The 24443-nt window shown below is 62.5% G+C and overlaps 1 protein-coding gene across 1 annotated transcript in view; it reads left to right on the forward strand.

The window, feature by feature from the left end:
- The window catches only part of IGSF9 (immunoglobulin superfamily member 9), a 40691-nt gene extending 21140 nt beyond the window's left edge, over positions 1 to 19551 (forward strand). Inside the window, exons 6-20 of the mRNA XM_067542942.1 lie at positions 422 to 563; positions 1059 to 1204; positions 1808 to 1950; positions 2030 to 2170; positions 6087 to 6203; positions 7057 to 7207; positions 7810 to 7933; positions 8262 to 8437; positions 9108 to 9358; positions 10158 to 10242; positions 10534 to 10704; positions 11673 to 11718; positions 12064 to 13584; positions 16105 to 16250; positions 17993 to 19551. Coding sequence (XP_067399043.1) covers positions 422 to 563; positions 1059 to 1204; positions 1808 to 1950; positions 2030 to 2170; positions 6087 to 6203; positions 7057 to 7207; positions 7810 to 7933; positions 8262 to 8437; positions 9108 to 9358; positions 10158 to 10242; positions 10534 to 10704; positions 11673 to 11718; positions 12064 to 13584; positions 16105 to 16250; positions 17993 to 18222 — 3590 coding nt within the window. The 3' untranslated portion in view covers positions 18223 to 19551. The remainder of the gene's footprint in view (positions 1 to 421; positions 564 to 1058; positions 1205 to 1807; positions 1951 to 2029; positions 2171 to 6086; positions 6204 to 7056; positions 7208 to 7809; positions 7934 to 8261; positions 8438 to 9107; positions 9359 to 10157; positions 10243 to 10533; positions 10705 to 11672; positions 11719 to 12063; positions 13585 to 16104; positions 16251 to 17992) is intronic.
- Positions 19552 to 24443: the final 4892 nt, after the last annotated feature.

A 24443-nucleotide genomic window follows, 5' to 3' on the forward strand; every position in this document is an offset into this window, starting at 1 on the left:
TAAGAGGGGCGGGAAGCTGTCTCGGGGGCCCCTGTGTGACGTGGGGTGATCTCCATAGTCAGTGAGGTCAGATCACAGGGGCACCTCAGACCTTTCACTGCAGAGACCAGCCCGTCAGAGCAGGAGCTGGGCGTGTGCTCACACGTGCAGTGAGATGGGAGTCCATTAGCTGAACTTGGCCTCTCCCTGCGCACACGTGGCCCAAAGGAAGCCCTTGCAGGTGTAGTCCTCCTCGCCCTCAGGCCCCATTCGCCCCTGGCGTCCCCCACAGCCGGACCCTGCTCGCTCCCCTCTCCAAGTCTCTGCAGAGGAATTAAAGCCTCTCTGGGAAGCTGTTCTCCATGTCCCATTGGCCCAGTCTCCGCCTCCCCTCCTGGCTCACCCCTCTGCCCAGAGCCTCACTGTGCGCTGTGTGTGCCAGGGCCGCCGGTCATCGTGGTGCCTCCGCAGAACATCACGGTCAACGTCACCCAGGATGCCTTCTTGGCTTGCCAAGCCGAGGCCTACCCCGGCAACCTCACCTACAGCTGGTTCCAGGGCAACAGCAACGTCTTTCACCTCAGGTATACGGCAGCCGGGAGCCAAGCTGGCAGGGGGGCAGCGGGCAGGGGCAGAATGGCCTCGTGGGGATGGGCAGGGAATGCAGCAGGGAACTGGAGATGCCTTCAGTGACCCACACCTGCACTGGCAGTGGCGGGGCCGTGGGGGCACTGACCCGGTCCCAGTGGCAGTGGCTGGACTATGGGGGCCGTGGCTGGACCGTGGGGGCCCCAGTGGCCGTGGCCATCCCTCAGTGGCAGGGGCCATGGAGGCTGGGTCCCAGTGGCAGTGGCGGGGCCGTGGCCGGGTCCCAGTGGCAGGACCGTGGGGGCTGGTCTCGGGGGTGCTGCTGGGCAGGTGCCAATGCTGGTCGTGATGTGCTGGGAGCAGGTCACTGCAGATGCGCCCTGAGCCCTGCTGTGGAGGCTGCCAGCAGTTTGGGTGCTGGATCGTTGGGGCAGCTCCTGCCGGGCTCCTGACTCTGCCCCCCCACCCCCCAACCTCCCACTTCCTTCCAGCCACCTGCAGTCTCGCGTTCGTGTCCTGGTGGACGGGAGCCTTTTGCTCCAGAGAACGACCCCGGACGACGCCGGCAGATACACCTGTGTTCCTAGCAACGGGCTGCGGAAACCGCCCTCGGCCTCGGCCTTCCTCACGGTGCTGTGTAAGGTCCCACGCCCCCTTCCCGCCCCGTGCTGTGTCAGGGCCACCCCCACCCCTTCTCGCCCCCTCTCAGGGACCCTGCCGTACCCAGAACTTCCAGGCTCTTGAGCTGAACCCTGGTGGCCCCACTTGTTTGACAGGGGCAGGGAAATGCCTCTGGCTTGTGGCCTCCCCCTTCGTGGCCTGGACCTGGGAGAGAGGGGCCCATCCCCTGCTGTGGCCCTTGGCTGGCTTCCCCATCTGCCCGCCCTGACCTGGGCTGTGTCTGCCTCCCACCTGACCCAGGTCTCTGAGCTGAGGAGTCCACGTGGCCATGGCCCAGACACGCCCAGGGGAGCAGCCCTGAGTTACCAGGGGCTGGGCTCCCTCCGTGGGCGGATCCCAGGGAGTCCCTAGCTGGCCGGGGGCTCTGCCATGGACGAGCCTGTCGCATGGAGACGGCGCCACCCCGTGGGCTGCTGCTGTCGGGGCTTGTCCCTGTCCCGTGGGCTGGCAGCGTGTTGCCCACATGGCCGCCACACCCTATTCTCCCACCCCTTGGCTACGGGTCAGTGAGCTCACCCAGGCCTTGAGTGTGTCCTGCCCGTTGGTTGGTGCCTTGCAGATCCAGCCCAGGTGACCACCATGCCACCGGAGACCCTCTTGCCCATGGGGATGCAGGGCATGATCCAGTGCCCTGCCAGGGCCAACCCTCCTCTTCTCTCCATCAGCTGGACCAAGGACGGGCGTCCCCTTGAGCTCGATAAGGTACCGACTGCGCAGGCCCCCCTGTCCCCCACACCTGCTGGCAGGGGGCCCGCCTTCTGACATGTCTCTCCCTCCGCAGTTCCCTGGCTGGTCCACGGCACCCGACGGCTCCATTGTCATCGCCACGGGGAATGACGATGCCCTGGGGCTTTACGTCTGCACTCCCTACAACAGCTACGGCACAGCTGGCGCCTCCACGCCCACCCGCGTCTTGCTCAAGGTGAGGTGGGGGCAGCCTGCCCTCCACGCTGGCTGAGCAGGGGCATGGCTGGACCTGGAGAGCCGTTCCTTGTCACCACCCCCCACAGCCATGCCCCCGAGTGTGTTAATTTTGGTGTCATAAGTGGGCCCAGAGAGTCCAAGGTGTGAGCATGGTCCTGTCATTTAGTGACAGCACTAAACAGTCAAACACGGTTGGGGCTTTTGAGTGCAGAGACCTGGGCTGGCTTAGGCCCATGGCAAACACCCCAGTGGTATCTGTAGCCGTGTCGGAAAGAAGAAGAAGAAAATGAAAAAGAAGTAATCATTTGAAAAGTAAAATATTAAGTAAGGTTTTTGTTTTAATAGTAACTCTCGCACCCTTTCCATTTAGCTGGAGAGAATTTTTACCTGGAAAAACTTCCTTGTTTGACAGTTTTTTTAGACGAATTAAAGATGGTGATAACTGTCCTTGATGGGGGAAAGAAAAGAAGTTAGCTGAGATTGGCTGGAGCTGCTGCTCTTAAGGTCTAATCTTTCTTCCTTTAAGACAGAGCAAGACAAGTGCGCACAAGAGGGGAGAGAAAAGGGCAGCAAAGATAGGAAATGCAGCTTCTGTCTCTGGTGCTGACTCTGACTTGAAGCCTTACTGCTGGAGAAACGCAGGCCCAGCCCGTGGTCTGATCAGCCACGCTGAGCGCTGGCAAACTCGTACCGGCTTGGGGCTGTTCCAGGCATTGCTTGCAGCAGTGTTGCAAAAAAAGCAGCTGTCTTGGTCGGCTGAACCAGACTCTTGTTGGAAGGCGAGAGAGAGAGGGAGAGCTTATCTACGCGAGCACGTGGGTTTTTCCAAGTTGTCCCTGTGGGTGCGCCATACGTGTGCCCGTGCACTCTCACTCAGAGGTTTTTCTGCTAGCAGTGTCTGCTGCTCTGTCTTCCCCAAGAAAGAGACCCTAGGAGGTGGCAGATGTTTGACCCCATAGCCCTGACGAGACCACCCATGGGGTCTAACATCTTTCCCTTATGCCCTTCCCCAGTGGGCTTTCTGGAACCCCTGGGCTCCTTTTGGGGACCAAGTCTACAAGGTACCTTCACGCAAAAGGTCCCTCCAGGAGTCTCTGCCATCAATAACTCAGGAGCTTCCTCACCTTCAACAGGTAGACCTCTTTGCCACACCTTCCAACTCAAAATGCCGCTTACCTTTTCTTGAGGGGGACGCAGTCCTGACTCCCTGGGAGATGCACTCCTTGCCCCTTGGCCCCAGGGTCTGTTATATGCCTTCCCTCCCACTCCACTGATCCACAAAGCCCTGCAAAAACTGAACCAAGAGAAAGCAGTGATCATTTTCATGGCCCTGGCATGGCTGAGACGGGTGGTTTCTGACCATGGTACATCTGGAAAAACATCTGCCTCTGCAGCTTCCTCTAATGACAGACCTCCTGACTCGGGAGTTGGGCTCCATAACCCACCCTAACCTATCATCCTTGCACCTCACGCCCTGGCTCCGCAGTGGTTCTTGGGCCTGGAGCCAGGAATGTTTTCCTGAAGTTCAGTCAGTTTTACTAATAGCAGGAAATTTACCACACGAAGGACTCACCTGCAGAAGTTGAGGTGCTTCCAGATCTGGTGCACCCAACACTCTGTAGCCCCTACTGATTTTCCCTTGGCGTCCATCCCACCAGCTGACTAAATCTGAAATCTCTGGGACTGTCCCTTCACTCCGTCAAGGTTCATTTAGCCGCCGTCACGGTCTTCCATTTGCCGATCAAGGGTTTCTCGGTCTTCACACATCCTATGACAGCAAGATTCCTTAATGGCCTCCTTAACCTGTTGCCTCCAGTGCAGGACCATACTCCCACCCTGCAACCTCAATTTAATGCTTAACGCGTTGAGGACCTCTCTCTGAGCCTGCAGCAACATACTTGCTACTCCAGCCATCCTTCACTTTGCTCCTTCTGACCATCACCTCAGCCAGAAGGGTAAGGGAACCAGGAGCCCTCACGGCTGGCTGACTCACTGTAAAGAGTGCTTTATCTGGACAAAATGTGTGCTGTGTCCAACCCTCGCTTCCTCCCTAAAATGTCATCAGAGTTCCACAGCAATCAGGCCATTCAGCTACTGGCGTTTTATCCCAAGTCCCATTTGTCCAGAGAAGAGACCAGTCTCCATACAGTGGGTGTAAGATGAGCCCTGGGCTTTCTAGCTTCACGGAAGTAAGCCCTTCAGGGTTTCCCCCCGACTCTTCATTTCCTCTGCGAAGACAGGAGTTGCTTAGTCTCCTCTCAGACTATGGGAGTGGGAAACAGCAAGCTACAAGTCCTCTGGGACGTGCCGCCTCCCAGAGTCACTGATCACTCCCGAGGGCTCGATCCTCTTCGTTGCCCTCCTTAGGAAGTTACCTGTCAAGGACATTTGCAAGGCAGCCCCGTGGTCTTCTGGTCACATGTTTTCACAGCATTATGCTTTACTCCCTGCCGCCAGAGCAGACGCAGCCTTTGGTGAAGCTGTTCTGGATCCACCTCCTCCACATTACGGTACTGCTCTGGAGACCCCACACGTGCAGCACCCAAAGGGACCATAGCTCAAGGGAGAAGGGAGAGGTTACTGTGCCAGGGAAGTAACCAGAGCTCCTATGGGTGCCCCACGACCGGCTCTCCTTTCCCCTCGCCTTCTGAGTTTTACCAAGCTCTGAGGCTGAGAAGGGACTGGGGTGGTGTGGTCCCCTCCTCCCTATATACCCTCGCACTGGAGCATGAGAGGCGTAGGGTGCAGGTGCGAAGCTGTGGGCACAGCTAGCAGAGAAATGGCCAATCAAGAGTGCATAGGCGAATGTATCCTCACATGGAGCACCCCGAGAGACAAAACATCTCGAACTCTGCTCGCTGTGCAAAGTAAGTAGCCTGTCCTCGATGGCAAGCTGGGACGTAAATCTACCCCGCACTAGATGGCAACACACTGACTGGCTGCGCAGTCCCTGCTGCAGCGCGCGAGAAGTTCCCTTGTGCACCCGGATCTACCCTGCTTTGGAATGGGAGTAGATTAAAGCACGCTTGGGAATCTTGCAGCAGGGTCCGCATGGGCACTCAGTGCAGGGTAGATTTACACCCCAGCCTGCCATGATCTACGGGTTCGTATAGACAAGTCCGGAGAGCTAGGAAAGTGAAGAAGGAAGGGGGGGAAGGAAAAAGGACACAGAGGGGAGGGGGTGATCAGGACACAGTTGGAGCTGGTGGAGGTGGTGGTGTCCTCTTTCTGGCCCGCTCTGGTCTGGACATCTCTCAGGATTCGGACAGTGAAGGCCCAGTGGCCACAGTGGTTCCCAGGAGACGGTGAGGGTGGCAGCCATGATGGGGAAGGTTGCTCCTGCTGGTTCATCCATCTCCCAGCCAGCTAGCTGCCCATTTCATTCGAAGGTCCTCGATGGGTGTGGGACGAGTAGAATAGCTCATCCCAACACAGCAGTTTTAGTCCCTTGATTTCTGGTCCCACCCGGCTCTTGTTTCCCAGGTGTGAACATAACACAGTCCTGGTGTTCCAGCAGGAGGCCTTTTTACTGGTACCGATTCAGCCTGTCTGTCTCCCTCTTGTACCTTTCCCATCGATGCCCATTGTTACAGGGGACTGGGACGTTCTCTAACTTTGTCTCCACTTTCCACAGTTAAGCTCACAATTGGGGTAGGCCTATCAGGCCCCAGTTCTTATAGCTTCCCCCCCATACATGTACCCCCCATTGATACACCCCTACAGCAAATAGCAGCGAAGGCTGGTCTCCTCCCTGGGCCTGTCTGAGCCCTTGCCTGTGCCGCGCCCACCTCCCGCCTGGCCTGAGCTGCTGAGCACCCGACAGAGCAGGGAGGGCCCTGACCCCTTTGTCCGTCTGTCTCGCTGCCCCTGCCCCCAGAGTGGCGTGCTGAGCTCCCCCGCTGTGTCTGTTCCAGGACCCCCCTGTGTTCACCGTGCGCCCCAAGGAGGAGTACTTCCAGGAGGTGGGCCGTGAGCTGGTGATCCCATGTGCCGCCCAAGGAGACCCCCCGCCCACAGTCACGTGGGCCAAGGTAGGGGGGCTGCAGCTCTGGGTTCAGATGGGGGGAAAGGGTTTGGGGATCCTGGGCTTCCCCAGGGCTCAGGGATTCTCGCTCCTGGGCCTCACACTCTTGCTTCCCCCAGTCCATTTGCAGCCTGTGGCTTGGTGCCGGCTCCAGAGCCCCTGGACCCAAACCCACAGCCGCCACTGGCAGCAATGGGGCTAGGAGGGCCCAGTCCGTGGGGACTCAGCCCCAGGGCTCTGCTGCTGGCCACCCACACGGGCAATTCCCCCATGATTAGCCCTTGGCAATGGGGCGCAGCCTAGAGCTTCAGGGCCCCGCAAGCAGGACCCACTCTGCCCCAGGGTTGCCGGAGGGAGCCAGCCCATTCCTGCCTCACAGACATAAGCCCCGAGAGGCGGAGGCCTGGCGATGGGAGTCATCCCCTGGGTTATTCATTCCTCAGGCTCTCCCTGTCCCCCAGGCCTTCCAGAGCCCTTGGGAGGTCCCTCCTTCCGGGCAGCCCCCTCCCTAGCAGAAAGCGATGACCCAGGACTCCGGGGTTCTGTTCCCGTTCTGCCCCTGATTTTCGGTGAGCCCTTGGCCCAGTTGCTGACCCTCCCTGTGCCTCAGTTTCCCCCTCTCCCTCCGCCTCTGGGACAGGAGGTTCAAGGCACCTTTGAGATGAATTCAGCCCTGGCACCAGCATGGAGAGAAGCAAGCTCAGCTCGGTCACTGGCTGGATGACTCCCCTCAGCCCGGATCTGCACTCACTGCCGCCCCTTTTAGTGTCTCCCTCTCCCCACCACTGGTGGCTCAGGGACCCTCGGGCGGGGGCAGGCTGGGCCGGTGGCATCAGTGTGGCAATGCCTTTGCTCCGCAGCTGGGGAGCACGGGGAGGAACAGCGCCCAGGTGGATGGGAATAGCAGCCTTGTCTTCCGGCCCCTGGTTAAAGAGCAGCACGGGGCCTGGGAGTGCGTGGCCAGCAACCAGGTGGCCCATATCAGCACCACCACCTCCGTCTACGTGCTGGGTGAGTGGGGCCCATGGCAGCGGGAGGCCGGGCCCCAGGCCTTTGGGCTCTGAGGAGGGAGTTGTGGGGCTGGGGGTGGGGGGATGCCTTGGTCGTGTGTGTGTATGGGGCTTCATGGCACAGGGGGACTGTGTGGGTGGAGAACGGAGTTGTGTGTATGGGACATGGGGGGAGAAGGAGCCGAGGCTTGTGGGGCAGGCGCAGAGGGAAGGGCGGGGGGCTGTGTGCGTGCGCTTGTCTGGGGGGCTGCACTGGATATCCGTGGCATGGGGAGAACAGCCAATTTCCACGTCCCCGACCCCGTGTCTCTCTGGGGTTCGGCCTGCGCCCGGCTCCACCGGGCACCGCCAGGGACCCGCCAGTGTGGGGCCAGCCGGGGTGCCTGAGTGAGCAGCATCCAGCCGCTCTCCCCGCAGCACGGCAGCTGGAGAGCCCACAGACGCAGGTGCCTCCCCGCTGCATGGCTTCTGCATCTGTGGGAAGGGGGGTACATGCTGGCCGGGGGGCACTCAGCCACCTGCCGCTCCCGGCCAGCCCCAGGTGGGGCAGGTCAGAGCTGGCCCCTGACTCACCTCCCCACCCACCCCTGCTGTCTCCACCAGGCACCAGCCCTCACGCCGTCACCAACGTCTCAGTACTGCCGCTGCAGCTGGCCGCCAATGTCTCCTGGGAGCCGGGATTCGACGGCGGGTACTTCCAGAGGTTCAGCGTCTGGTACACGCCGCTGTGAGTCACCTGCCGGGTGGGGCTTTCGGCTCCCTGGGGCGCCCCCCCGCTCTGCCTGCTCTGGAAGTGAAGGCTGGCCTGGCCGCAGGGACACAGAGCCCGTGGCCCAGGCCGGCCCGGGGTGTGAGCGCGGGGATCCCTGCCCCACGCAGGACAGATGCAGAGGTGGGGAGTTCCCGGCTCTCAGCACAGGTGGAGTCTGTGTCCCTGTGCCCTCATAAGGGGCGTTTGGGGGGGGGAGGGCTCACAGGCACAGGCCCTCACTGAGGGGGGCATGTGGGGGTTGGGCCCCAGGACCGGCTCCAGTTCACCTGCTCCGTCTCCTCAGGGTGAAGCACCTCAACCGGCCCCATCACGACTGGGTGTCGCTGACGGTGCCTGTGGGGGCCGGGCACCTCCTGGTGGAGAATCTGCAGCCGGCCACTGGCTACCAGTTCAGCATCCTGTCCCAGAACAAGCTGGGCAGCGGCCCCTTCAGCGAGATCATCACCTCCTTCCCCCTGGGTGAGACAGCCTCTGGCACCCCCTCCCTCTGACAACTGGGCCCCCCGCCCACCCAGCGCAGGAATGGCCCCCCTCTCGCCAGCACCCCTGAGAACCGGGCTCCACTCTTGCCAGCTGCCAGCCCCAGGAATGCCCCCAACCCCCCCACCAGCACTCCCTCCCTTCGAGAACGGGGCTCCCCCCCCAGCCAGCCCTGGCAATGGCTTTCCCATTGCCAGCACCCCCCCCAGCCAGGAACAATTCCCTCCCCCTACCCAGCCTCCGGGAACAGCTCCTCCACCTACAGGGAGGACCTCACTTTGAGGGGCTCCCTCACCTTTGTCAGACTCCCCCCTCCCCGAAGGGGCATGCCCACTGGCCACCCTTTGGGAGGGATCCTGCACCCCATGAACTCCTAGGAAAGGAACCCCCCCGCCCCTCGGCTAATGCCTGGAAAACACCAGGCCTCTGGAGCCGCCCCTTCCTTTGTCCCCTCCCCAGGAGCTGGTCCTGCTCTGCCCCCCAGAGAATTGCCAGTCACTAAAAGAGGAACTTGCTTCCCAGCCGCCCCCCCGCAAGCTCACTTCCCTGTATGGCTGCCCTGGACACTTTTTCCCACCCCCACCTCTCACCCCCCCCCCAAGCATCACCCTGCCCTGGTTTCTTTCATCTGTGTCTCCTTTCCCTTCAGGTTTCCCTTCGACCACGGTGCCTCCCGAGCTGGCCCCCACAGCCACTCGCGTCTTTCTGTCCCCCCCGCGGTCCCTGACGGCCAACGAGACGTCGCGCGGGGTCCTGCTGCTGTGGGAGCCCCCGTTGCAGTGCTCCGTGGCCCTGACAGGCTACGCGCTGGAGTTACGGCAGGACCGGGGTGGCTGGGAGGTGCTGGACGGCTCCATCTCCAGCACGAAGACCCAGGTCCTGGTGCCAGGGCTCATCAAGGTTGGGGGCGGGGTCTCTGTACTGCCAACCTCTGGGTCTTGCACTGGGGTGTTTCTGCACAGGGTCACCCCGCCTGCTGCTACTGTGATTGACAGCTGAGCTGTGAGGGGGGAACCCGGGACTCCAGGAACCGCCCCCTCCTGGCCAGGCAGCACTAGTGGACGGCACGCCCGGCGCACTTCTCGGCCTCCTCGTTAGAGCTGCGCTCATGTGCCTGCCCCCGGCTGGCCCTGTGGAGCTAGGAGACCCCTGCCAGGCGGGATCCCCGGAAGGGGAGGGCGGCTCTGCACGAGCAGGGGCCTGGCAGCTGATGGGCTGGACAGTGGCTCCAGGCTGGTGCCTGGTGCTTCCTGCAGGGCATAAAGCCCTGGGCCCGTGGCTCCCATGGCTCACTACGGAGCCTGTGCCCCTGCTGTCCAGGCTGCTGAGGTCTGGTCGGGCGCGGGCCAAGGCGTGCATCATGGGAGCACCTCTCACCCAGCAGGCCAGGGGCGGGGCAGGGTCTCTGTGGGTGGAAATGGGTTTCTGCTTTCCTCCGGCGCTGGCCCCGTGGTGCAGAGTGCTGCGTAACCAGGGCTGGCCGGGAGGGACCCTGCTTGTCTCCAGACGTCACTGCACTTTTCAGAGGGTTTAGTGCTCGCGGGCAGGGTGCGTCTGGGGCTGGGGTGGAATCCCGCTGCCCGCTGCACACACGGCGGCGGCGCTGCAGGCTGCGGGTCCTGTGGCAGCGCCCGATGCCATGGGGGGAGAGCTGGCAGGTGCTGGCCACAATGCTAACGCAGCCTCTCCGCTCTCCCAGGACGCCTTCTATGAATTCCGCCTGGTGGCCTTTGCCGGAAGCTACATCAGCGACCCCAGCAACACCGTGAACGTCTCCACGGCAGGTAAAGCTCAGTGCTGCAGGCCGGCCAGCCACGCCCTGGTCGGGGCACACGTAGCTGGAAATTGGAGCCCTGGGTCTCCTCGGGGTGCAGGGGAGGGGACCTGCATTGACATTTGTGCTGCAACCTGGACCTAGCTCCATGTACCCCAGCCTGGAGGGCCGGGGGGCAGGAATGGAACTGGCCGTTTTGCCCACATGGAGGTCCTCTCCCCACTGGTAGTTAAGTGTCTGTGGGCTGGTTTCCCCTCGCCTTGATGGCTGTCTGAGGCCCCTCTCCTGTCCCCTGGCCCAGGCATGGAGGTGTATCCATCCCGCACTCAGCTGCCTGAGCTCTTGCCGCGGCCCGTGCTGGCCGGTGTCATCGGGGGCATCTGCTTCCTCTGCGTGGCTGTGATCTTCAGCACCATGGTCGCCTGTGTCATGAACCGCCGGCGTGCCGCCCGCCTCCAGAAACGCAGGCAAGGTAGGAGCCCAGCCCCGGCATGGGCACGCAGCTGCCGAGGCTGGGAGCACGGCAAGGGGCTGGGATCCTTGCTGGACAACTCAGAACACAACGGAGGATGGGGTGAGGGCTTTCGGAGGGGTCGGGTCATTCCCTACGGAGGGGGTTGTAGCTCAGGTGTGGGGCACGGGAGGCAAGGGATGTGGGGTTGTAACCCCGGTTGGGTGACTGCCCTCTCTGACCTGGTTGGGTGGGGAGAGCCGAGCGGAGTGGGGAGCTGAGGTCAGGCTGGCACAGGGCGCTCACAACTCCAGGGCCATCGCAGCCAGAGGGGTGAGTTCAAAGTGGTTCAGTTAACTTGGTGGGGTTGCTCGGTCTTTGATTTGACCCAGGCTAGTGCGGGTTACTTACAGCCATTAGGAGCCAACACGGGCTGAACCGCAGCCAGCCACTGGGGTGAGCCACAATCCCCATGGGCTGCCTCGGGGTCACTAAACTCCCGGGGTTATACTGGTGCCACTTCCGTGGGTCGACAAGGACTGGTAATGATGGAGGCCCCGTGATCCCAGCCCCTCTATCCCTCCCTTCATCTGCTGCTCCTTCCCAGAGGAGCAAACCTGCCCAGTGCACGTCCCCCTGCTGGGAACGGGGCTGTGGGGCAGGGGAGCTGAGTGGCATGACCCCATTAGGTCAAGGGACTGGCTGGCTCAGGGGGGTGGGAAATGGGACACGGGGCTTTTTCCTTCTAGGGGGCGCCAGTTCTGATCCGGCCCCAGGGCAGTAGGGACTATAACCCATCCCCCGATGGCTGTCTGGTGGCCCCTAGATGCTGGTGAGGTTCATGCCAGTTGTTCACAAGCAGGTGATCACCCCACCCCAGTCCCTGGGGGCCCACAGGGCGTGGCTGGGGGTGGGGGCGGGCCACTGCAGCGTCCTCATCTCACGCATTGCTCGCCATGTGATCCCCTTGTGTTCTCATGACCTTCCAGATCCACCAATCGTCTTCTCCCCCAACAAGAAGCTTCCACCTCCGCAGTAAGTCCCCCCACATTCCACGACATCTTCCTGTCTCCGCCGCGCTCTTCTCCTTGGCTTTCCTCATTCGCTCACCGCTGGCTCAGGGTGGGGCTTTGAGTGGGATGGAGGAGGGCCAGGACCTGGCTGCTGGGGTGGGGTAGAGGGGAACCGGGCCCCCCTTCCACCGGCCACACTCTGGGGAGCAGAGCAGTTTGACCCTTCCCTCCCGCGGGGGTGTCCTCCCTTCTTGGAGTGAATGTGCAGATCAGGTTGGATGGGGCGCCTCCCCTGGGCAGCTGCTCCTTCCCGGGGGGGCACCAAATAGGCAGGATCCCTCCAATAATCCCTTTTCTTTCTCTGCAGAAATTCTCACAGCTCTGGTAGCCCAGATAGCACCATCAAGCTGAAGCTGCAGGCCTCCCCGTACCAGAGCTTGCGCCGGACCCTGCTGGGGGGGGAGAAGGCCAGCACCAGTCTGGGCCTCACCGTCGCTGGCGGCCCTTGGCCCGGCTGCAAGTACACGGTGTACGAAAGCCATATCGGGGACGCGGTGCCCCTCGAGCGCATCTGCCGGGGCCCCGACGGGCGTTTTGTAGTGGAGACAGACAGGCGGCCCCGAGAGGTCTTCCCCTACGCTCCCGAGATGGAGCTGTACCCCGAGCTCCTGCAGCGGGAGCCCTCTCCCAGCCCATCGGAGCACAGCCTACCAGAGCCCTCTCTGCACCAGTACGCTCCCCCCGAGGCAGAGCCGCCCATCTGGCAGAGGGGGGTGCCGCTGCGGTCCAAGGCCATGGGGCAGGCCCGCAGAGAAGCCAGATCCTTTGGCTACCGGCAGGGCCGCTACTTCGGCTATGGCAGCAGCAGCCCCAGGGACGAAGCCAAGCCCTTGTGCATCGTCAACATCAGCCCGGTGGCCTCCCCAGTGACCCTGCCTGACAGTGCCGTGGAGGAGCCGCGGGACGGCACGGGTGGCGAGGGGCACTGCCCGAGCATGGCCAGCACCCTGTGCAACTCCCCTGGCCTGGAGGGCTCCCCCAGACTCAGCAGGCAGCTGAGCACCCCGGCTCTAGCCAGCGCCAAGCCACGGGGCTCTGGGTCCCAGAGCAGCCAGCCGAGAGCCAGCTCCCCAGCACAGAGCGGGATCCTCCAGTACTTGAGCCTGCCTTTCTTCAAGGAGATGAGCGTGGATGGGGACTGGCCACCCCCGGAGGAGCCCCACGGCCCCCCGGCCTCGGGCAGCGTGGAGTCCACCCTGCTGGGGGAGGCGGCTTCCGTGCAGAGCACGGAGGGGGGGGCCTGCCTGGACTACATGGACACGCGGGCCACCACAGAGTCTCCTCCGGAGCAGGTGCCCAGCCAGGCTCTCCTCAAACCGCCAGAACGGCAGGTGGGCCCCGCCAAGGCCGCCCTGCCTGGGAGCACGGTGTGGCCGGGCTACCTGAGCCCCGGCTCCGAGCCCCTCCTGGCCAAGGAGCAGGCCCCCAGGAGCCAGGAGCCGTCGCCCACACACAGCAGCAGGACTGAGCTGGTGTGCACGGCCATCCCCTCAGAGCCCAGCTGGGCCCTGAGCCTGCCCGGGCAGCAACTGCCTGGAGTGCTGCTGAAAGCTCACGTGCCCGAGAAGTACCAGGCCCCCAGCACCCTCTGCCTGCAGGGGCCACCTGCCGAGAAGCTCCCGCGGGGCAGCCTGACCAGCCAGAGCAGCGGCCGGGGCAGCGTGTCCTTCCTGAGACCCCCCTCCCTGGCGCTGTCACTGGCGGGCAGCTACCTCAGCTCCCCCATCGGGGAAACAGCCAGCTGGCAAAGCGGAGGCGAGTCCCGGGGCTCCGTGGCAGAGGAGGGCAGGCCGAGGAAGGAGCTGGCCGTCGCCACCGTCAGCAAGAGGTGAGCCGCGCAGAGGTGGGATGGGGGGAGTGGAGGAAAACCCAGGACTCCTGGGTTCTTTTTCTCAGCTCTGCAGACTCAGGCTGTGACCGGCGGATCACAACCCGGTGCCTTGTTCGCAGAGCAGACGCTGAGAGCCCAGGGCAGTGGTTGAGGGGAACTACCCGAGGGAACCCCAAATCTGGCATGACCAGGCTGGAAACCAGCTGCACCCAGACACGTTACCAAACCCAAACAGCCTCAGCCCTGCCCTGGCTCCTGGGAAGAACGAGGGACGAAAAGTCCTTATCTGTCCCGAACACTCGGCGTGATGGAATCAGGGACTGGAAAGTGCCCCGGGGTGGTACTGGGGCGCACGCGGTCCCTGCCCCTGGCGCTGCCAAGTGCAGGGGCTGGAGATGGGTCTGCGCTGCTAAGAGCAGAGCTCCCACTGGTCCTCTCCCCTCTCATGAGTGATTCTTTCCTCCGGGTGTTCACAGGAGACCATGCCAGGCTGCTTGTCCCCTGTGGCACAGGAGAGTGAGGGAGGTCCATGCTGCCCTGGGCTTTGTTCCGGAGCAGGGCGTGGCAGCCAGTGCAGACAGCTGGTCCCTGGGGTGAAGCGGGAACACAAAGGCTGTGAAATTCCCTGGAGAGCTGGGGGAAGCTGCCCTAGACACTAAAAAGCATGGACTGGAGAGACACTGGCTTTATGGCTTATTACAACAGTGTAATGACAACACCCACTGAGAACTCCCCCCACCTCCCTGTCCTGCCTAGACTGCAGGGGTGTTAATGGGCCACTTCACCTTGAATGGGCCCTTGAAATAAGTGTTAATGGCTTATGCTAAACTCTGGGCCATCTTGTGTTATCTGTGAGGCTGGGGGTACCTTTCCCAGCCCTGAAGAAGAGCTCTGTGATGCTCCAAACTTCTCTCTCTCACCAACAGAAATTGGTCCAATAAAAGGTATTACCTCAAACCCCCTCCCCGCCCCCCCATCTCTCTAACGTCCCTGGAGCAATCAGCTACAGACGCCTGGTGGGCAGCGCAGGCCCCAGGAGGGCAGGGGGCCGGGCCTGCAGCGTAGCCAGGCAGGCTGAGGCTGGTTTTTAAAGTGGTTCCATGTTTGAGCTCCAGAATCTCTTCATTGCTGTGGAAATGTCTGACCACCCCGCCCCCTCCCCCCGGCTACCAAGAGCCCTCAGGGTGGCCAGGAGGCGTGAGCGGCACCGAGCGAGGGCTCTGAGAGCAGGGTGCGCTGTCCTCGCTGCCCCGAGGACTCTGTTGACTCTGAAGCCTAACCGTGGCATGTGTCAACGTTGGCTCTTTCACGGCTGATGGTTTGAGCAGAAGCCTCCAGTGAGGCTGCGTTCCTGGGCCTGCCGAAAGCCGTGTGAGAGGCCGAGTTGGGAGCAGCTCATCCATGTCCATAATCTGGGGAGTAAGTAACTCAAATGCCCCTCTGCTGAAATCTCCAGTCGCGTCTCTCTGGCCCGAGCCGGCGAGGAAAGGAGGGGCTGTTCCCCCTCCCCTTACCAGAAGCCCCCAGAGCTTTTAAAACCACCTCCCAAGCCAGCCAGGTGCCCCCCACAACTTCCCTAGCTGCTGCTCTGCAGTTCTGGGGGCAGGGAAGGGCCTGCACCGGGGAAGATGTGCTGGGCCAGGGGAGCGAGCTGGAGGGAGCTTTGCGGGTCCTGGCTGCATGTCGGGACGTGCTTGTGGAGCCAGGACATGCCCAGACCTCGGGACCGGCACCGGCCAAGCAGCCTGCTGCCTTGGGGGCCTCACTGGGTGTGTTGGGGGAAGCAAATGGAGCAGAGCTTATATCCATGCCATTGCAGCCGCCTGTGCACAGGAAGACCCATCTCTGCCCTGCCGGGAGGGGCCACTGGCTTGCTGGCCTGGGACCCGAATGGCCGGACAGGGAGAGTCCAGCCCAGGGAGCTGGGAGGCGTGAAGGAAGACCATGAGCCTCAGCACAAGTAGAGCCTGGGTCCAGCCCAGCAGCAGGCTGCATTTCCTGGGCCTGTCTGGGAGATGTTGCCCTGGGCCTGGGTCTGCGATGGTTGGGGCATTGGATCCTCGCTCCCGCCCTGCGTTGCGGGGCCCCGTCCTGCTGGACCCTGCTGGGTGCAGTGCCAGGCCTCGAACCCGTGGAGTTGAACGGACGCTTGGCACTCCCTGTGGGCCATGTGAAACCCGCTAGGGTTGTGCCCTGTGTCCTGACAGTCTGGATCAAAGCACCTGCAACCTGAGCACCCCCCAACAGCCAGCCCCATCTCAGCATCCCCTCGGCTCTTCCCCCACCCTGGCACTGGGTCGGCCGGCCCCCTGTCCCCGCTGCTCCCGTTGCCCCAGTACTGAGCATGGGGCAGCCAGCCCTGAGTGTCAGCATCCCCCCTGCTATCCTCCCATGGTGCTAGGGATGGCAGTGGGGCAGCCAGCCCCCCTGCTCTCCTTTTTACTCCTCAGCACTGGGCATTGCCCCACGTCAATGCCCCAGCTGCTAACGCCCGCTTTTGCCTCCTCTCATCGGCAGGAGGAACACATCTGTGGATGAGAATTACGAGTGGGACTCGGAGTTTGCGCTGGAATCAGACATCCTGGATGCGTTGCAGCTGTACCGCAGCGGGGATCCCAGGAGACCCATCTCCACCATCGCCGTGCAGGAGCTGGAGCGGCAGAGTGAGTGAGCAGGGCCTCAGGCAGTGCCACGCAGGGCTGCAGGGGGTTCCAGCCCTTGACCGTGGCCGCCCGAGTCCCAGAGTCCTGCCCCCTAAGCCCTCCCTGCTGTTCCAAGTGCCTGTGGGGCCTCCCTGCCCAGGACTCCGGTGCAGGGGCATGAGTATAAATAGCTGCCACGTCCTACCCCAGAGTTGGCTGCATCTCCATATGGGAGGCGAGTAGAGTGTAGTGTGCTTTGGGATCCCAGGGCCTCCGCTGCATCCTGGGGATGAACACAAGCCCTTCCCAGGATGAGCCATGCAGAGAAACCCAGGTGTCCGGCCCAGAGCTCCCCCTGGCCCAGCCTGAGCATCCGATCACATGGACCACGGGGGCTGCCTGACATTGGAAACTCCTGACTGCCTCTAGGCCAGGGGGATCAGGGCTGTGGGCTTGTCCTGGACCGACAGGTCTAGGGCTCTGGAACAGTACCTGGAAGGACCCCCTGAGGGTGTTAATCCCTTTTAGGGTCACACTCTCACTGGGATGAGCCTCTTGGCTTCCCCACCTCCTGGGACCAAACCTCAGAGCTTTCAGCACCCCGCTTCGCATGTGACCCCCCTTCAACGAGTCCACCAGAGCAATGCACCCCCGGCTTGCTTAATCTGGAATGACTCTCAGCCAGCCTGGGAAAAGCAGCAGGGTTTATTAGGCGTCTGGAAGGCAGTGTGGAAAGTCCTTGGTTGGCAGAGAGAACAGAAAAGTTACAGCATGGTCCATCTGGGTGAGCCCAGAGCACAAAGCTCCCCTCTGTCCCTTCTAGTCCCAGTCCAGGAATGTCTCAGTTCCGACCTGCTTCCACAGTCCACACAGCAGCCCACACTTAACCCAGCCAGCAGGCCCCTCCTTAGCCCTTTGTTCTCCAGCTGGTCACACCCGGGGGCTTCCTGTGGAGGGTGGGCCATCCATGGTCGTTAGTTGCTAGGTGCCAAACATCCAGGCAGTTGGAGTGGCCATTGTCTTCTCACACTCTCCATGGGCATGGGGCCCAGACAGCCAGGCGTCTGCCACACCTGGATATCTGCAAAGAGCAAACTCCTCTTCCCACCACCTAGTTAACTATGCCCCACAGAGGGGAAACCGAGGCACATACAATATTCATACCAAATATTCTAAAAAACCATTCCCACTCTGCCCCAGGGCTAGCTTCAGACCAAGCCTCCCGTGTACCTGCTACAGGCCAAGCAGTGGGGAAGCTGGGCAAACAGCGCTATATTCCCACCCTGCAACACCAAGCCCAGCACCTAGCTCCTCACCTTTTCCCTCCTGGAGTCAGAGCCGCTCAACCCCCCAGGGCTGCTGGCTGCTGCTGCTCAGTCCCAGCGGAGGGCCAAGCGTACCAGCTGTTATCCCAGCCACCAGTGGGCACCAAATCAGAGCTGTGGGTAGCAACTCCACCTCTAGGAGGGACCTAAGCCATGGGTGAGCCATGCTGAGCCAGTCCCAGCTGGGAGCCCCGTGGGTGGGCCCTTGTGAGCTGTGCTGAGCTGGTCCCAGCCGGGAACACCCCTGGGCCCGGTCCCAGCCGGGAGCCCTGTGGGCCGGCCCGTGCGAGCCATGCTGAGCCGGTCCCATCTGGGAGTCATTCTTCGCTTCCTTTCCCCCAGCTCTGGAGCAGCCTTCTGGGGGGCACGGTGAGGGAGAGCAGGGCTGGGGGGAGCCGTCCCTGCCCTTCCCTCCCTGACGCCGTCCCCGACTTGCAGGTGCGAAAGCTCCCAGTGACAGCAGTGGCTCCCCGGAGAATTCCAAGTCGATGGATGCCCTGGAGGCGTCGGGCTCGCCGCGGACCCTGGCCAGCCCAGAGGTTCGCTGCGCGGCCCTGAGGGAGGAGTTCCTGGCGTACCGGCGCCGCAGGGAGGCCGCCCAGCAGCGCAGGAAGAGGCTGAGCGGCCGCGGCTACGATGAGCGCTTTGAGCAGGCCACGCTGCTGTGAGAGGAGGCACCCCCGCTCGCCGGTGCGGCCGGGTGGCAGCGCATCCGTGCAGCGCCCCAGCTGGGCCGAGGTCGTGCCCCACCGTAGGATCCTCGGCACAAGCCCGGGGCCCAGCCGGCGCCCCCTCCCACGTGCACCCCTGGGGGCAGGACTGAGGAGCCCCCTGCTGTGGTTGGTCTGCTGGGCTGGCCTAGGGCCTGTGACGGGGGTGCAGTGAGCCTGGCCGGCCTTTTGTAGCGTGAACGGTTGGGGCTCCGGCTGCCTCCACAGGCCCAGGCTGGAGCCCAGCCCCTCTGTGGGGGCCGAGCCCAGCCCGGCCCCAGCCCCAGAGACAGCACTTGCCACAGGCTGCTTGTCCCTTCCCACTGGCCCTCGGGATGGTGCCCCGGGCCCCTGGAGCTCTCACGGACCAGGCCGGGGAGACGTACCCCAAAGTTATGCGGGCCAAACGTCCCTGGGGGAGGCGGGATGGGCCGAAGGGTCCTCGCAGGAGCTGGGCGGAGGAGAGGCGTTCGTAACATGGAATAAAAAGAGAATTGCACAGTCTTTGGCCCCCATGTGCGTGACACGCCACGCCCGAAGGGGCCAGAGGTGCCAGTGCCAGCCGAGGGAGCCCCCTCCCCATGTCCTGCCATCACCCCCTGGCCCTGCAGGGTGCCCTCCCCCTCTGACCCGGGCACACACTTGGTATCAAACCATTTTTTCCTGCGGGCCTGGTCTGTGGTCCCCTGCGGCCTGCAACAGGCTCCTACGCTAGCCGATGCAGCAGTGAGTGCAGGAGGCGCTGTGCTCTCTCGGGCGACCCTGGCACCCATGGATGGGCTTCTTAGACCCTCCTGCCTTTCCCAGACCCGCCAGGCCTGATTCAGCCGGGGGGTGGCGCACTGGCCTCCTGCATGGTGCCGGGCACTGGAGCCGGCCGGGAGTTGAGAACCGATGGCAGTGCAGAGTTCAGGCTCCCTGGCCCTCTGCCTTGCTCCTGCCCTGAGGACGTGCCCGTCCCAGCCATGCAGCCTTTCGCCTCCAGCGCCCTGCTGCTTCCCGCTGCCCCGGCTCTGGAGGGGTTGGGTCTGGGACTAGCTCAGGCCCATCCCTACATGGCAGGTGCCCCATGTTGTCACAGGGGGTGCAGGCTGTGGGGGCCCCGGGGCTGGCTGCATGAAAGGCAGCGACGGCAGCTGCCTGGCAGGATGATTCCCAGCCAGCACCCCAAGGGCGGGGCAGGGCTGTGGGTGCAGCCCCCGAGGCAGAGGCACAGGCGGGCCCCGGAGCAGGGGGGTGGCACGGGCAGGGTTAACAGGGAGGCCGCACCCAGCTGCCAGGGCCGGATGGGCTGCACTTCCTCTCTCCCCAAATTTGGCCATTCTCGGGCAGGTCACGTGACTGGGAGAGCAGCTGGGCCAAGAGACGCTCCAGAGAGAGGGACTAAAACTCTCCCCCCCACCCACCCGCTTCATGGGCCCCTCCCCCACACCGTGTGCCTCCCCCCGCCCTACCCCATGGACCCTTCCCCCAAACCATAGCCCTGCCCTGCCCTGCCCCATGGACCCCTCCTCTACACCCTGCCTGCCCGTCCCTACCCCCACGGAGCCCTCACCCACACCCTGCCCCATGGACCCCTCCCACACATCGTGTGCCTCCCCCTGCCTTGCCCCCACGGACCCCTCCCCCTCACCAGATGCCTGCCCTGCCCTGCCCTGCCCAGGGACTAGGGTTACCACTTGGCCGGTATTTGACTGACCTGGCCAGTTTTTTTTTTTTAACTGGATTTGCCAGTTGCCAGAAAAATAATTTAATCTGCCCCGGGGGGCGTGGGTTGTTTGTTTTTACCGGACTCTCCAGCCTTGCATCATTCTCCCACCACGCAGGGCGTGTCCCATGTCCCAAGGGTCTGCGCCCAGCTAATGATGCCGCCACCTTCCCACTTCCCCAGGTTAACCGCTGACCCAGCAAACCCGTCGACAGGACAGCTGCGGTCGGCCCCACGGCGTGTGGGAGGGGGCTGGGCTGGAGTCACTAGAAGGGGGGGGCGGAGTGGCCCTGTGGTTGGGAGCTGGGGCTGCGGTGGGCTGGCCGGGTGGGGGTGCCGGGGTTTTTGCATTTCAAAGGTGGGGCACCCTGCACTATGTGCTGCCTCGCCCTGCCCCACGCTGTGTGCCCCCCTTGCCTTCCCCTCCACGGACCCTTCCCCCGGACCACAGACCCCTGCCCTTCCCCACTGACTCCCCCTACCATAGACTAGTGTCCCACCGCCCTCCCCAACCCGTGCGCCTTCCCTTCCTCCTCCCCACAGACCTGTCCCCCTACTACAGACTGCGCCCCGGCCCTGCCCTGCTCCCCCCCTCAGCCCCCTCCACCCCACAACCACCCTGCACCGGCTCCTGCCCTCCCTGTACCTCGGTGCTCCCCAAGGCCCCTTACCCCCATGCCTCTGCCCACAGACTCCCCACAGCATCCCTCTGCCCCGCCCCCGCTACTGACCCCTCCCCAGCATCCCTTGCCCTGACCCTGCACCGAAGACCCACTACTGCCCCACACACCCCATCCTCCCCCGTTATACAGTTTGGGGGGGGCAACATCCCCTTACGTCCCCCCAATCTTCGCCCATTCTTTGGGGGCTGTCATGGCCACCAAAAAATCCGCTGATGGCCCCGTTTGAGAAACGCTGGACTACATAGTCACGACGGTCTCCTCTGGCCTTGAGTCTAAAGCGAGTCCCCCCATCACCAGGGGTGCCCCTTGGGGGGGCTTGCGGTAGGGGGAGGGGAAGTGGGATGGGGGCAGAGAAGAAGATGGGTTGTAAGCGAGAGGAAGGGCATTGCGGAGAAGGGGAGTACCCTGGGCTGGGGGGCAAGAGACCGGTGAGCAGGAAGAAAGGGGAAGGGGGGGCTGATTTGATGGACATAGGGCAAGGAAGAGGCAGACCGGGGATCAGCAATCTAGGCAGTCAAGGTAACACCTGCGGTTTTGCATGGGCCTTTCAGGTTGAATTTTGACCCTGAAAAATTCTTCCTGCAAACCAGACAGTGGCTACCCCTGGAGGCTCGACTTGTGCTCAAAGCCGGGGTCTGCAGTGGGCATTCGGCCCTCAGGGCATTGGCAGCCCCTGCCTGCAAACACTCCACGCAACAGCGACTGCAACGGGGCAGCCACGAATCCAGTGACTGGATGACCAGCGCCTGGGCCAGCCCTACCTGATCTCAGCCCCAGCGACAATTGGATATTGCCAAAGAAATTCTGTTCATTTCTTTACAACCTCTCCTAGTTCCATATTCCACCTCCCCACTTTCTGATCCGCCAGTGACCCTCAATCCAGACCTGCAGCCCCCTGCTAGCCCAGCCCTGGGTTCCCACACAGTTCTGCAGATATCCCTCAGTCTGGTGGGAGCTGTGTTGACAGGAGAAACTCCCACCGACATAGCGCTGTCTACACCAAGGGTTTGGGCGGTAGAACCGCGTCTCTCCGCGCAGTGGATTTCTCACCCCCCGGCGTGACGCCGTGACACCGATACAGGTTTATCCCGCAGACCTGGCCTCAGAGGGAAACCACATTGGTTGCAGCTACCAGGGCCAGGGCATTTGGGTGGCTGGAGCAGGCGCTGGGAAGCAGGACTCCTGGGTCCTGGCCCCAATTCTGTCACCTTGGCCAAGTCCATGACCTCCAAGCACTCAGACGGGAGCCTGCGGTGAGGCCCCTCTAAGAGGCCTGGTTTGTACAAGGGCTGAGCCAGCCCACCCCAGAACCCCAGAGGACAGGGCGCCTGCTCCCCCTCCGCCCCCCGGCTGCATTTCCAAACGGACCCTGTTGCCCTTCAGGGATCCCTGGATGGGTGCGAGGCTGTAGCAGCCTTTGAGCTGATCACCCTCTGTTCCTGGGGCTCCCAGGCTCCAACCCAAAGCAGAGCCCTGGCTGAGCCCCAAGCTGCCTGGCCAGCTGCTCTCTGCCCCCGCAACAGCCAAGCATCCGTCAGCTTCCAGTGCCACAGACAGTCCCCAGCTGGGGCTCTGGATGGGATGCTCAGGGCCTGAAGCCATTGTCACCCGGGAGCCAGCTCAGCCCCAGGCAGTGGGTTCAGGCAGCAGCACCTCGGGCTCCCACCCTGGTGTACTGGAGGGGCACGTCCCCCCGACTCACTTCCTCCTGGGATGGAGCCTGCAGTGATGGCCGCAGCCACTCTGCTGTAGAAACGCCTGGACCACCACCAAACGAGTGGGCTCAAACAGCAGGAGAGGGTGGGGGCAGACTGGAGCAGGGCAGGGGGGCAGTGGGATGGGCGGTTCCTTCCTTGCAGATAAATCCTCTCCAGCAGAGCATGAATGGTGCCCTCTATTGACCCAACCGCCAGAAAACGACCCAACCGACCCCGGGGGAACACTCACCCCGAAAGGGGAGCAGAGCCAGAGACTTCACGACGGTCACTGGGGCCTCCGCGAGCGCTAGGACAAGGAAGGGGCCCAGGTACATTGGCGACACGGCAAAACAAAGCCCGCGGCAGCGAGTCTCAGAGCCTGGGTCTGCTGGCTCAGGCTCACAGGGCTCGTGCCAAGGGGCTCAAAAGGGCAGTGTAGACATTCCCGCGGGGGCTGGAGCCTGGCCTCTGAAACCTGGCAAGGCGGGGCGGGGGGGGGGGACGACTCCAGCCTAAATCCAACCATCTACGCTGATGTTTTCATCGCTGGAGTGTGAGCCTCACGAGCCCAAGTGGCGGTTTGCAGTGTAGACGTACGCGTGGCGATGGGCTGCAGGGTTAGAGGCACCAATGGGCACGGGCGTTGGATGGCTCAGCGCTGCAGCAGGGGCGGCTGACATGTAGGTGCCCTGCCACCAAGTGGAACCGGCCCCTCCTGGGCGCCCAGGCTCCCCGGGTGATGCCCGTGGCGTGAGCCCGTTCCTGGAGTCAGGCACCTCAGCCTTTTTCTGCAAGAACAGAGACCACAGAGGGGTGGTGACCTTTCCCTGGTGGTTACAGCACTCACCTGGGGGTGGAACAGCCAGGTGCAATCACCCCCTCCATGCCAGCTGGAGCAAAGGGATTTGAGTTTGGATCTCCCGCCGCCACCTTCCAGCAGAGTGCCCCCGTTCCAGAGCGAGGAGATGCTAGTCTGATGTGGGGCTCTCTCAATTGCTCCTGTTGAAGCTGTTGCATGTCTTACAAAGAACTGAACGTGCATCGGCCTGGAAAGAGGGAGGAGACCTCTCGCCCTGGTGTTTCGGTACGCCCTAGGGATGGAGGAGATGCAGGTTCTAGTCGCACTGCTCCAGGGCAGGTTTCATTATTTAGACACAGTGGAACCACGACCCCAGCAGAGTTGTAAGAGCCCCACCCCAGAATGCTCTGCCACCCAGTGCTTAGGTGGTTTATTTGGAGGGTGCGGGGATCCAAGCTGAAATCTCTTCTCCACAGAGGCAGGTATTGAACCTGGGCCACCCACCGTGAGCGTGAGGCTCTAACCCCTGGTACAAAGAGGCTCTTCCTGAGGCTGATGTGGGGGTTTAGGCACGCGCTGAGCGTGCTGCTTCAGCCATGACAGGTGCCGGGGCATCTGTGCGCCAAGAGCCGAGCTGCCATTTCACAGGGCGCTAAAGCCCATATGCGCACACCTATCTGAAAATGACTGTGTCTCATCGGGTCCAGGCATAGACTTAGTGGGGGAAGTTTGGGGTCGTGAGACTAAGGAGTTCCTCAGATACAGCCCAGCCCCCATCAGGAACTGAATGTAATAGTCAAGTTGCTCTAAAACCTAGAAGAGCTCTGTGGCGCTCATCTCCCTCTCCCACGGAAGTTATTACTTCACCCGGTGCGTAATTTGTGCCAGGGCTTGCCGGGGCTGGCTCGGCAGCTCGTAGCCTCAGCACCTCTGGGCTTGCTGTGTCAGTTATGAAAGTACAAAATTTGCTTGAGCCCCAGCTCCTAATTGCTTAATTACAAATTAAGGGCTGATCTCACCCATCTTCTCTCTCTAAAACCCACATGCACAGGGCGTGTTTACTGAAAATTGGACTGCCCCGGCAGAGGCTGAGGTAGCAGTCATGGTGGAAATGTGTGGTCATTTGATGAAGGGGTCCCAAGAGGCAGCGCCCACCCTGTAATGTGATCTGCTTTTCATTTTCAGAGTGCTCTAAAATCTACATGTCTAGGTCCAGAAGATTGGCACGGCACCCCAGGGGCGAGGATGAGTGTGGGGGCAAATCTGAGCTTGTTTGTCAAGGGGTTGTGACA

The sequence above is a fragment of the Emydura macquarii genome, unplaced genomic scaffold, assembly GCF_026122565.2.
Source record: "Emydura macquarii macquarii isolate MOO-44397 ecotype Brisbane River unplaced genomic scaffold, CSIRO-AGI_Emac_v2 contig_746, whole genome shotgun sequence".
Lineage (NCBI taxonomy): Eukaryota > Metazoa > Chordata > Testudines > Chelidae > Emydura > Emydura macquarii.